Genomic DNA, 13,469 nt, shown 5'->3' with positions numbered 1-13,469 from the left:
TGATAAGAAATGCATACAAAGATCTTGTGTCTTGATACGCTCTAGCCATATGTGGAAATTTCTACTGCTGCTGACAACTGTGGATACATCAGCTTTTAGTAAAGATGAAAATATGAATTTGAAAAAAAGGGGGAGGTGGTTAAATTAGAGAATAACTACCTGCCTTATGAAATTATTCTGAATTTGTTGTTTTAGACTCCCTTAAAAGCTAGGATTCTCAGTCTAGCCTTAGGAGAGATAGAAGTGTTATCAAATTCAATATTCTCCAGAGCTCTGGATTTTCCAATAAAATAAAAGCTTTCTTCCTCAAATAGGATAGAGCAATGAAGTGAAGAGTATCTGAGATGCCTTTGTTAAATCATTTATCTCTCCCCTCTTCCACTTGTTGCTTTTTAAATAGTCAAGATTATCCTTAAAGATATCATTCTAGCTTATTTTTACATTTCACTGGAATTCTTGTGGTTGTCTGTCTGTTGTAGCAATGCTGGGGATCAAACCCAGGGCCTTATGCATGCTAAGCAAATGCTATACCACTAAGCCACAATCCCAGCCTGGAATTCTCGATATTCATTATTACTATTAACACAGCCATCTTTGCCTTTCTTAGGACAGTACTGATGATTAGAAATATAATGTGAGACTGGGCTTGGTGGCACTCGCCTGTAATCAGCAGCTCAGGAGGCTGAAGCAGGAGGGTTGCAAATTTTAAGCTAGCCTCAGCAACAGAGCCAGGCCCTAAGCACATTATCAAAACCCTGTTTCTAAAGAAAACAAAAGGACTTGGGGATGTGGCTCATTGGTAAAGCACTCTGTGTTAAATCCTCATTACTAAAAAATTAAATTTAAAAAAGAAATATAATGTGAGTCACATATTCATTTTTAAATCATCTTATAGCTACCTTTAAAAAGTACCAAAAGGTGATTCATTTTAACAAATTTTATTTAAAATGATAAATTCAAAATCTCATCTAAACCTATAATCAACATAACAGTTATTACTGAGATATTTTAACCCTTTTTTTTAATACCAATTCTTCAAAATCTGACATCAAATTCACACTTAACCATATGTCAATCTAGCTACAACCCAAGTGCTCAGTAGCCACATATAGACCAAACTGGACAGCACAATTTTTAGTAACTATTCAAGACTCTGCCCTCAGATCATAGGCTCTAATCATTAAATTCATCTAAAAATGGAACAAGCAGATTTTTAGAAGGGTGAGAGAGAAGCCTCTGGAAGCTTTATCACAGAGGCTGGGCAATCTGTGTGGTATCTTGCAGAGGGTATGGCCCTACCGACACGTTTCTCTGTGGCAGGCACTGTGACACTGTGACAACTTTGCAAAACTGACTCATCCCATCAGCTCACAGATGTTGCTACTATTACTATCTTCATTTTACAGATGAGAAAACCAAGGCACCAGGTAATTTAGTAACTATCTAGAATTACACAGCTGCTGAGTGGCAGAGTCAAAATTAGAACTCAGGCAGTCTGGTCCAAGATCACACTTCCAGCCACTACACTCCTGCAGCAGAGAGTGCCTAACAACGGAAAGTAGCTAAGACAATTGACAGTACCATGGCATCCTATGCAAATCTCATTTGTTCCACATCCTCACCATGGTCAGTATGTTCACTTTATTCTCCATCCCAGTTTGTGTGTGTAATGGTAGCAAAATATTGTGAACTACATATGCCACATAAGCCACAAAACAGGTATACACTGTATAAAGGACAATAAACATAGAGTCAGCCCTTGGGATTCGTTCCAGATCTCCTGGGATAATAAAATCTGCAGATACTCAAACCCCTTTTATAAAAAGGCATGTAACCTACACACATCCTCCTGCTACACATTAATCCATCTTTAGATTACTCAGAGTGCCAAAGACAATGTAAATGCTATGTAGTGGTTATTGAACTGTTTAGGGAACAAGAAGGGGTAAAAAAGCTGCCTATGTTCAGTACAGAATACTTGGAATATTCTGAATTTTAAAAAACCCTGTGATTAGTTGAATCCACATATGAGGAACCCATGCATACATCAAATTTTCAAATATATGATTTAATTATAAGGCAGCATGATTTTAGGTATTTCTTTCTTAGCCTGGGTTTACAAACTGAGATGGGAGCTCCAGATACAGCACCCCTTCTGTAAATAGAACAGCACTATTTTACACATGATATTTCCTAGGATTTTATTTGGGGAGGAGGAAAAGGATTAAACCCATTGATTCAGATACGCTGTAGTTACATTATCTGAATTCTGATTTTATCAGTCCCCTTTCTCAAATCTCTTCCTTAATAGAAACTCATACCTTAAGTTTTGTCTGACCTTGAAAATGATTGAAAAGATATTTTTTTCCTAAGAAGTTCATTCTTATTACCTCTTGCCAGGATCACCATGGTCTCCACTGGAGTCCCTGTTCCTCCTGTCCCTCCCTTCCAATCCCCATTCTGTTCATCATTGGGTCCTTTTCCTCAAACAAAAGTTGATCACATCACGCTCCTCCTTAGAGTCCTCTGATGTCTTCATATCTCTCAGCAGTATTTCCCCTCACTCCCCAAAGTTTAAGAGTATTTACTAGAAGGTTAAAATAATTGTGAAACATTGTTATGGTTTGGATGTGAGGTATCCCCCCAAAAGCTCACATGTGAGACAATGCAAGAAGATTCAGAGGAGAAATGATCGGGTTGTGAGAGTCTTAACCCAATCAGTGAGTTAATCCCCTGTTAGGGATTAACTGAGTGGTAACTGAAGTGTCGGGGTGTGGCTGGAGGAGGTGGGAATTGGGGCATGGCTCTGGACCTGGTATCTGACAAGTGGAGACCTCTCTCTCTCTGCTTTCTGATCTTTATATGAGCTGCTTCCCTCTGCCACACTCTTCTGCCATGATGTTCAGCCACACCTTGAGTCCCAAGGAATGGAGCCTGCTGTCTATGGATGGAGACCTCTGAAATTGAGCCCTCAAACTTTTCCTCCTCTACAGTTGTTCTGATGGGGTCTTTTAGTCACAGCAGTGAAAACTAAAACAAACACCTTTTTGGTTTCTTTCTGCAATGCTAGGGCTTGAAGCAGGGCCTTGCACATGCTAGGCAAGCGCTCTACCACTGAGCTGCATCCCAGCTCTGCCACATTTGTTTGTCTTCTTACTATAGAACTTCAGAGAGTGGTTCCCAAAACATTTTACCCAAACTCTTCTCCTCCACTTCACTCTTCTGGGAACTAGACCTGGAGAGTCACCTGCCTCAGTTTAGACCAGCCTCACAATTTACCAGCACAATGCCTGTATACGGGTCATCCTGAGCTCTAATGTGGGGACACCAAGAGTACAGACTCACGAAATGTCAGTGAGCTGATAGGTGGAAAGTCCTCCACGCGTACATAGGACATGAAAAGGTGATGACTCTCTTTAAGTCTTTGTAATACATTTCAGAAACTGCCCTACAGGATCTAGTTAAAACTCACAGACCCACCTGCCTCACCACACTCCCCGCCTCTCCCTGCCATGACCCCTTCCACACTCACAAAGGCAATGGTGAAAATCACTCTCTGCCCTGTCCTAAAAATTCTGTGTTCTTTCCCGCTTCTGCCCTTTGGCATGAACTGTACCCTGGGCTTGGTTTCTCATTCCTTTGCTCCCCTAGTTCCTGGAGGCAGGCACCCCTCACATGCAGCTTCGAAGGTCTTTGCTACCACAGGAACCAGACCTGGACCCTCTGAATGCTGTGGGAACCAGCAGCACACCAGTACACCTAAAACAGACTTGCTGCTCAGTGTTCCGCGCACCTCCAAGCCTTCACACATCTGCCCAAACCCACAGAACATGCAGCTGCAACAGTGAATCCTAATGCAAACTAAGGGCTTTAGGTGATAGTGACGTGAGGACATAAGTTCTTTAATATTAACAAACATCTGACTAGCAGGGGTGAGGGGCTATGCATGAGTTGGGATGGGGAGTACAATCTCTATACCTTCCTCTCAAACCTAAAACTACTCTAAAAGATAGTCTTTAAAATTTTTTGAAGACGCCTGTAATCCCAGCAGCTTGGGAGGCTGAGGCAGGAGGATCACAAGTTCAAAGCCAGCCTCAGCAACTTAGCAATGCACTTATAGCAACTCAATGAAACCTGTCTCTAAATTAAGAAAGAAAAAAAAAAAGATATAGATAGATAGATAGGCAAGAGTTGGAGATGTTACTCAGTGGCTAAGCCCCCCTGGGTTCAATCCAATCCCTGGTACAAAAAAAAAAAATCTTTGAAGCCTATTTTACAACTATCTTACAAGATTAACTGGTAAAAGAATTAACATAGATCACACAGTTTTTAAAAAGTGTTTTAAGTCTACTATACATCCTTTCCTTTATAAATTATTAGCTATTATAAAATTTAGGATACAACTAAACTAGTTCCAATGACAAGGCCAAATATCCATCATCATCTGGTTTCTAAGGCTTCATCAGGACTAAACACTTTGTTATACTTTAGATTTATTTTCACTTTCTCTTCTAAAGGACCATCAGCTCTATTTGGAAAAGGTCAAGGTCTGAGGAACAGACCCTGCACTCTCCCCTGCTACTTGTGCTTTTAGCCGTCCTGCTCCAGGTGTGCGTGTGTAAATGAAGAACAAAGCACCAGCTGACTCCATCTGCCCTTTCACTCAAGAATATTGACAGGACTGATTTACACAAGGTCAGACCTTCAGTGTTATTTGTCGTAGAATGAAAGCACAAAACTCAAAGAGAAAGTGATTTGCTCCAATGTGATGGACTTATTTAGGGCGTGTCAAAATAAAGCCAGGGTTAAATGCAAGGCCCCCTTCGTAATGGGACATCAATCACAGCTCCACACACACTTGACAGGGGAATCTAACTGCACTTCACCCTTTGTCAAGGCGTAGCTGTGGGATAATCCGAGGCTGCCCTTTGCCCTCTCACTAGGAGCCATGACAGTCTGAGTCAAGTATTTATTACCACGCACATGTCCAGACACCTCACCTTTCTCCCTTCACTCTAGCTCTACCTGGTGACTGGCCAAGATCCCTTCTCAGCCCCCAAGACTGGTAGCTGCTCTTTCACATCCTTGAATCTTTTAAAATCCAATTCTGAGTGCTCAGGATGACCTGCCTCTTTTCTACCTGCTGAATCTCTAAGTATCCTTGGAGTCCCAGTTCAAAGACTAGAGGCTCTGTTTGCCTTTCACTGAGACTTTCTTTCCCAAGCTGCAGCAGTCAGTGGGTCAGTGAATGTACTGCACAACTCTAAGGAGAACAGTCGCTTTTCAGGCCTACTCCTAATTTCTGTTTCAGCACAGATAGTGTTCAATCTGAATGTTTTTTTATGTGCTACGTTCCCCTACTGTTCTGTGCATGTCTTGAAGACAAAACTGTAGCTTATTTATCTTTGTTTCATCAAGTCCTAAAATAGTACCTGATATAATACAGTGGCTCAATATTTTCTTTCCATGTAAAACTTTTCGTTAAGACATTCAAATTTAAACAATATAAATCATTAGATACAGCATTACACATTTTCCACACAAACTTTCAGGATTTACAATAGTCCCACTAGGTAAGCATCATTGTTTTCAATCACAGGTGGGAAAATCAATGCCCAGAGAGCTTCAGTAACTTTTCCAAGGATACCCAGCTAGTAAGTGACAGAATAATGCTCTGAACCCAAGTTCAAGACTACAAAGCCTATTGGAAGCAGTGGTGCACGCCTGTAATCCCAGCAACCCAGGAGACTGATGTAGAGGATCACAAAGTTTAAGGCCAGTTAAGGCAAGTTAGCGAGACCCTCAAAAACTTAAGTGAGAACTTGACTCAAAATGAAAAAAAACCTGGGGCTGTATCTCAGGTAAAGCACCTCTGGGTTCCATCTCCAGCACCCCCTCCCAAAAAAAGCAATACAAGCCTGTGCTTATAGCTACTTAGCCACATGCTATCAATGCCTACAAATAATACACAGTTAACATGAGTGACTTGAAGTCCTCAAAAGTAAAAAAACAACTTCATGTCTTTTTAATGTGCTATAATTGAATTTCTTCCAAGAATTTAGATGCCCAACTACTCAGCAATATCAGGGTTTTTCCTTTATGTGTGTGTGTGTGTGTGTGTGTGTGTGTGTGTGTGTGTGTTCGTTCAAAACCCTAATGTGCTACCCATCATCAAGGCAGGACATTTCACATGTGGCCTCTATTGTGTCACCTCCCCTTCTCTGGTCTAGAACTGCAAAGCAAACCTCAAAGGACAGATGACCACTGCATCCAAAGTCTCAACACAAAGAACAGCAGGAGACAGAGGGTTCAGGTGGACCAGTTTCCCAGGGAACAGCACAGGACAGGGGAGGGGAGGACTCTTGGGCAGGGCCTTTGTGCAGAGGGAAAGAAACCACATATGCTCACTCCCAACAGTGACCATCACCTCCTCTGTCACCTACAGTCCTGGGCAGTGCTGTCCCCTGGACCCCACGAGAGCCTCAGATGATTGCAAAGCATTTTCTGATGCTCAGGACCGTGCACCTTGGGGCCTACAGCAGTCAGCATTGACCGCCATCCCACCCACCTCCTCTGCCCACCCACCAGCATACCAGGCTGTCAAGACCCAGACACACACGTCTGTGCCTCTTGTCCTGAATGTCTGTAAGTATAAGCCTGAGAAAAGCAGGGCTTGCAGGTCATGAACAACACAGAGCCCCTGTGCTGCCCCAGGTCTCTAGTTCTAAAGAGTGACGACGTGACCTTCTAAATGGTCAGCCCTCGGGATGCCTGAAGTCCAAGCAGTCTCACAGACGGTATGAAAAAACCCAGGTCTGTGAGGATCTTAAAAGAAACAAATCCTCCTTTTACAATCCCTCCCCAAAGTCTCACTGATCACGCTCACTTTAAATGCTTTTTCTCTTCTTCGAGAGGAAAATATAGAAACAAACAAACAGAAGAGCAGCTGCACCCATTCTGAATGTGGGCGTCTTCTCCTTGATCTGTGTCGGAGATGCCAAGATACCAACTACCCACTCATTGTTTCAAAGTAAGAAAATGACTTTGGTGGGGAGAGTCTCACATTTTTACCTCCCAGCAAACCTCCTTTCTGGTGGGAACAACTGGGATCTCCCACCCTGTGGCAGCTCCAGGCAGGGTCCCTGTTCCGCTCAGGTCTGACCCACTGAAGTCTGAGATCACTCTCATGCTAAGAAGAGCAGGATCTCATGAACACAGCACTTGGGCTAAAGGGCATGGCAGGTGCCAAAAAACAGCTGGCTGGGTCCACTAGGGATTTCTTCCTCCTATGCCCACCCGACGCATGGGCACGGTGTCCACTCACACTCGCCTTACCTCCCGCAACTCCAGCCTCTGGGCCACAGCCTCCAGGCACTCTTGCCCCGTGCTTTCCACAGACAGTGTGCATTCAATAACATTGCTGTCCAGCAGGCGGATCCGCGTGACGAAGCAGTTCTTGCTCAGGACGTTGTAGCGCCGTGTCCGGCGGAGCTTCAGACCAAAAGGCATGGTTCTGTGGCCCTCCGACGCCGCCTTCCTGTCCTGGCGCACACGCCCCTGAGATGGCCTTAGCAGTTTTGTGACCGGGTGATCACACTACCCCCTGTGCTCCTGCAGGTATAGAAAGCGGTGTCCATGCCCGGCGTGGCCTTCTGGAAGACAGCTGCAGAAAGAAAAGAAAGAGCCTGGTCATGTGTTGGAAGGGAAGTCTCAATAGTGTGGTACATACTACACACACACACACACACACACACACATACACAGAGAGGCAGGTGAACAGCCAGGTCCCAGCACCAGGAACTCTAAGCTCCTAAGGGTTTTGGTGGAGGCCATGTGCTCTGCCCTATTTTATGAGGCTTCTATGATAAAAGCCACTTCAAGCTGAAGATGTAGAGTTCAGACCAACTCAACAGTGTTCACTGCAAGGCCAGAATTCAAACCAGCGTCCATGCAACTTCAACTCACATGCTTTTCCCACTCCACAATACTATCTGCTCGTAAAAAGCACTAGGAGCATAATTTGAGCACTTTAACTTCTATATTCTCGTTTTAATCTCATGAACCTTCCTAGAGAATAAATTTCTTTACAGATGAAAAGAAGTTCAGTGATTTCATTACCTTGCTGAACTTAAAATCTGATCTTGTTCCTCCTCGCTCTTAGTAACACCACCTCCTCTTTTTTTTAATTAATGTCTTTAGCTTTTATTTTTAACATTTATCTTTATTTTATTATATATTATATTTACTTAGGATGATGTGAAATGGTAGGAATACACATTTCACATAATCAGCTACTTTCCTCTTTTTAAAAATAATTTAAAATATATCTGTATTTTATTTATTTATTTATCTATCTATCTATCTATCTATCTATTTATTTATTTGAGGGGTTTCTGGAGATTGAACCCAGGAACCCTGGCACATGCTAAGCCCATGCTCTATCACTGAGCTACACTCCTGGCTCCTAAAATCTGTGATTCTTAAGTACACAACTCTTTGTCCTTTTTTTCAACAAATATTTAGACAGATGTGTGGAACCATCCTACCATCATTTTGTTCCTTTACCCCAAAAAATGCCTGATGCAAAAAACCCTGTGACTAAAATCACAGATAATTCAACTTAACTAATAATAAGATTTACTGGCACCCTAATGTCCCACCAAATGAGAAGGATGACTTCATTGCCATGGAGAACACCAAATAAAATAACAACAACAAAAGCAGCTTTACCGTTCTACCCTGCACGCGCAATCCTCCGGCTGGGAGGTTTGTGAAACTAATCTTTCAAAGAACCCAGAAATATCCAGAAAGCTTTTCTTCTATCCGAATGGTCTGTTCTCCGTTAAGCTTCAAGGACCATCTCTAGCTCATTTGTTTGGTGAACTGGATTTCCTAACTCCAGCAGACCCACCCCATGCTTCACCCCCTCCCTCTATCCACCAACACAGAAATATCCCTGAGCCTCGGGACACTCAGGAGGACAAACAGGAGTAACTCATAGTTGCAGGAATTCTTAGATTAATAAATAAGATGGCTTCGATATTTATAGACCACTCCCTGCCAGCCCCCAGGCCTCCGGGAGGTTGTCAGGGCATAAGCTACAACACAGCAAAACACACTCCTGCACTCCCACGGCAGGTCTTTTGATACTTGCCTTTGGCACATTCCTTAACATGACAGGTATATGCTTTATGATGGCTTAAAATACATGTGCTAGAGACTCTGGCTTGGTGAAATCTATTAACGTTTCTAACTTACTTCTCATTGGCAGCGCATCATGTTTACCTCCAAGGTAGCCCGACCTGATCTCCTGATAGGTACAGAAATACGGAGGGACCCACCCAAAGGAAAAGAAAGGGACGGTAGCCCAGAATCCAAATATACAGCCCTGAAGTGTTTATGACTGACAAATTCCCCTCGACTTACTGAAGCACAGGGCAGAGAGGCCAGGATTTCATGCCTCCATTAGTCAGAGAACCTCCAACAGAGACAACTATTTGCTCTGTGATCACAAACCATTTTTCTAATCTTGGGCCAGGCACTTAAATATATTTGGGTGTGTCTCACCTTAAACACCCATGCAGGAATGTGGCTGGCTTGTTGCATATCTATCCTATCAAAAACAATCTCCACAACTTATGCTACAGGACCACGTTCACAATGCACAGCTAGTGAAATAGAACTCTGCACCGGCAATGTGTGTAGATGATGGCAGTAGTCAGAATAAATAAGACATGTACATAGGAAAGATTGTAAGTTTAGCAAAATTACCACCACAGGGTAATATCAGTAGAATATTAATATCAGTAGATACTAATATCAGAAGATATTAAATAGAACGCTAACCTTATGTTTATTTTAGTTGTTCCAGTGTCTTCCGACTGTCCTGTATTATTTTTGTAAATAAAGATTATTTTGCAGATTATCTATTGAAAATAGCATGTCAGGAGCAATATCTTTACATGCATGGCTAACAACAATCTGGTAGCATTTTTCTTAGAAAATACCTATTCTCGGTTTTTTTTTTTGTTTGTTTGGTTCAGGGATTGAACCCAGGGGCATTGTACCACTGAGCCATATCCCCAGCCCTTTTTATTTTTAACTTTGAGACAGGGTCTCACTAAGTTGTGCTTAGGCTGGCCTTGAATTTGTGATCCTCCTGCCTCAGCCTCCCAAGAGTCACTGGGATTACAGGTGGGTGCCACCACACCCCACCCCATTCTGAGTTTTAAAAAGACTTTCTAAATCTTCCATTTGCAAGAAACTTATAGGATAAGATATCAACAAAAAAAAGTTGTGAGAAAATCAGCCTGGTCCTTCTGAAAGTCAATATCATGGAACAAAAACTGAACGAGGAAAGGAGCTGGAAGGGGCAGGCAGAAAGGGCTGCCTTTGAGTAGAAGAGATTTAGGAGTCAGGAAAATAAAATACGATGTGCCCATCTTGATTGGTTAAATCAAGGGGTTTTTTTTTGTTTGTTTTTTTGGTGGGGGGTAGGGGGGAGCTACCAAAGCTAAATGAGACTGCTAGAAAAACTTAAAAATAGAAATTAGATGATACCAATGTGTTATTGTTAATTTTCTTGAATTTTTGATAGTGGATTGTCGTTATGGAGAAGAATGGTGTTAGGAGATGGCAGTGGCCTTTAGCAGGGATAAAATTATCGTGATGCCTGCCCCAACTTTAAAATGGTTAAAACATATACAAAAATTCAGAATTGAAACAAATGCTAAAAAACGGTTAACAGTTGTGGAATCCAGCTGTCTGAATATCTGCATACAGATATCTACTGCAACTCTTTTAGCTTTCCTGTCCATTTTCAAAACCAAAAGTTAAGAAGAAGGTAATAAACATGTTCGTACCTACTCTCTAAAGCTCTATTTAAATGCTGCTGCCTCTTTTAATCAACTTCTCTAGACCCTTCTCAACACAAGGATTCCTTTCTTTCAACACCACAGTCATTTGTTCTTATTTTAATATACTAATAAAAATATTAACACACTTTAGATGATCTACTCCTCCAGAGCTAGCACTTTTCCACCTCTTCCACACACATCATTTTCCTGGGTTTAAAGCCTGTGACATCTAGATCTCTGCTTCTGGAAAGAACTTTCAGGCACTCATTTGGGATGACCCTTACCTTTAGGAAGTATTATGCCTAAACTTCCCCCAGGTAACAATCTGTCTGAGATTAACCAGACCGATTAGCAATCTCTTAGTTCCTTTCAGTTTAAACATTTTTAATAGTCAATGAATTATCCATTATTTTTAAGCTCTCCGAGAATCCACAGCACACCTGTCAAGCTCCCCCTTTTAATCACCCAATAGCCATGTAGTTCTACCTCAAACAAAACTCAGCTCCCTGCGCCTCACGGATAGAGCTGGGATTGAAATATGCCACCATACTGCGGACTTGACGCAAAATCCACTCTGAACCATCTCCTTTTCTGTTCAATGCTTGGCTCCAAGAAACTGATTCTCCCCATGTGGCTCTTTGGGGCTTCGTCCCATTCACTTTATAACATGAATATTATAAAACTTATAGGTAAATGCCATATGGTCACAGAAAGGTCCCAAGTGTACAACACCTTAGATCTTCTCAATGCAAACTGCTTTTCAAAATACAGTCCGTACTCTGTTTACAATTTATTTAAAAAAAAAAAAAAAAAGATAGCCCCTTTAAAAAAATCAGAATGAACCCTAAGGTAAATGATGAATTTTAGGGAATTTGCAACATAAGTTCATAAATTGTAGCAAACATACCATGTTGGTGATGGGTGCCAACAGTAGAGGCTGTGTACGTTTTGGGGAGGGGTGTGGGGAATAGCTGTTATCTTTCATTCAATTTTGCTGTGAACCTACTCTACAAAATAAAGTCAAGTTTAAAAACAAATAAAAAGTTACTTCAAATAGGTAGTTTTATTCATCTATGTTTTGAGAACATATCTAGTAAATAATAGCAAGCTGCTGCCGCTATTGCCAAGGATCATACATGAAATTAGGGCAAAAAAATTTTTTTAATATGGATGGTAAAACTAAATGCTAGCTGAATGAGTGGCACACACCTGTAATCTCAACTAATCAAGAGGCTAAGGCAGGAGGATCACAAGTTTAAGGCCAGCCTGGGTAACTTAGCAAGAACCAACAATGCCAACTCCTGATGTCTTCCAAGACAAACAGCAATTTATTCTGATCTCAAAACAATCTGCAAATTTCTGTGGCTGGGTGCATTTTAGAAAGGAAAGTAGCCTTGGATAAGAGAGTTAGGTTTTATTAGGCCTTCAATGACTGGAGAAATTTGGAATACAAAGCAAAACGGGAAAGTGCCACTAACTCCTGGAGCTCACTAGCTCCCGGGATCCCTATAGCAGTCAAGAAATTACAAAGTGAATGCTAAACACCACAGTGAGGAAAGATGTTGCTGGACCAAGGAGGGAGAGCTGCCGCTGAGCTAGAGACTCTCCCTACAGAACAAGGTTTACTGTAAGGGACAGGAACAAACTTTCAAAAGCAGGAACTAGTGTTAACCAGAGGTCAGGATTAAATGGCAAATCATCCATCTTCTGAGGCTCATCTCTGAAGATAGTATCCCCCATCCATTTGTGAGAAGGAAATGAGAAAAGTCTTCTCCTATGCTTCAGGGTAGTGGGCAAGCTCCCTTCCCATCCTGCCCAGAGCATGCTAGGTTTGCTCAAGGATGGCCACGCAGGGGCACAAAGAACTTCACTGACTCACCAGCCCCCATGGTGAAAGTCTCTCAGTAGGAGGCCGAAAAGCAAAGGATAGAGTTCAGTGAAGCAAAGACAGTCCCATGGGGACATGGACAGAGAATGAAGTGCATTCTCCCAACCCAACCACTGCCACCTGGTTATTCTCCCAACTCTGACACTGGAGGCAGGAGGGAGCTCATCATAGACTAAATGTCCTCTTAAGGGACCATCCTGAATGGGGCAGATCCCAGCCTCCTTTTCATCTCAGCCAATACATATCTAATGTTGCCAACTGTCCTTTTTCTCCTGCAGGAGAGAAAATGGATCCCAAATTACCTTTGATCTTAGAATGGATAAGGTTGCATCTTTAAGCTGCTGGCCTGGTACAGTCTCTGTCATGCTATAGTGACACCCGCACTTAGCTCCCCGGTTAGAATACTGAAAGGAAAGATGTATGTGGGTTCTCTGGGTGGTCTCCTATAATCATAAAATGGAGCTCTGCGCACAGCAGGAAGCTAAGTGAATGTTTGTCATTATGATGAAAGAGAGAAAAATGACGCTGGAGATGGCTGAGTTTTGATGCCAAAGCAGGGCAAGAGCCTACAGAGTGACTTCAATGGCTCTTTAGATCACTGGAGAAATTTGGAGCCTTATGAGCCTGACTTTTGGGGTCTTAAGAGAGGGTTACACTGTGAAGAACAGACATGAGAGTTATTATTCAGCTCACTGGTGCTTTCCGGGGTAAAAAAAAAAAGAGCT

At 42.2% G+C, this 13,469-nt stretch overlaps 1 protein-coding gene across 1 annotated transcript in view; it reads right to left on the bottom strand.

The window, feature by feature from the left end:
- Ptpn14 (protein tyrosine phosphatase non-receptor type 14) overlaps nt 1-13,469 on the bottom strand; it is a 177,393-nt gene that overhangs the window by 98,893 nt on the left and 65,031 nt on the right. The window contains exon 2 of the mRNA XM_077802266.1: nt 7,336-7,663. Within this exon, the coding sequence (XP_077658392.1) occupies nt 7,336-7,509 (174 nt within the window). The 5' untranslated portion in view covers nt 7,510-7,663. The remainder of the gene's footprint in view (nt 1-7,335; nt 7,664-13,469) is intronic.

Source organism: Urocitellus parryii, chromosome 9 (genome assembly GCF_045843805.1).
Source record: "Urocitellus parryii isolate mUroPar1 chromosome 9, mUroPar1.hap1, whole genome shotgun sequence".
NCBI classification, from domain to species: Eukaryota; Metazoa; Chordata; class Mammalia; order Rodentia; family Sciuridae; genus Urocitellus; species Urocitellus parryii.
Note: the sequence above shows the minus strand (reverse complement) of the source record. Positions and strands in the feature narration are given on the sequence as shown.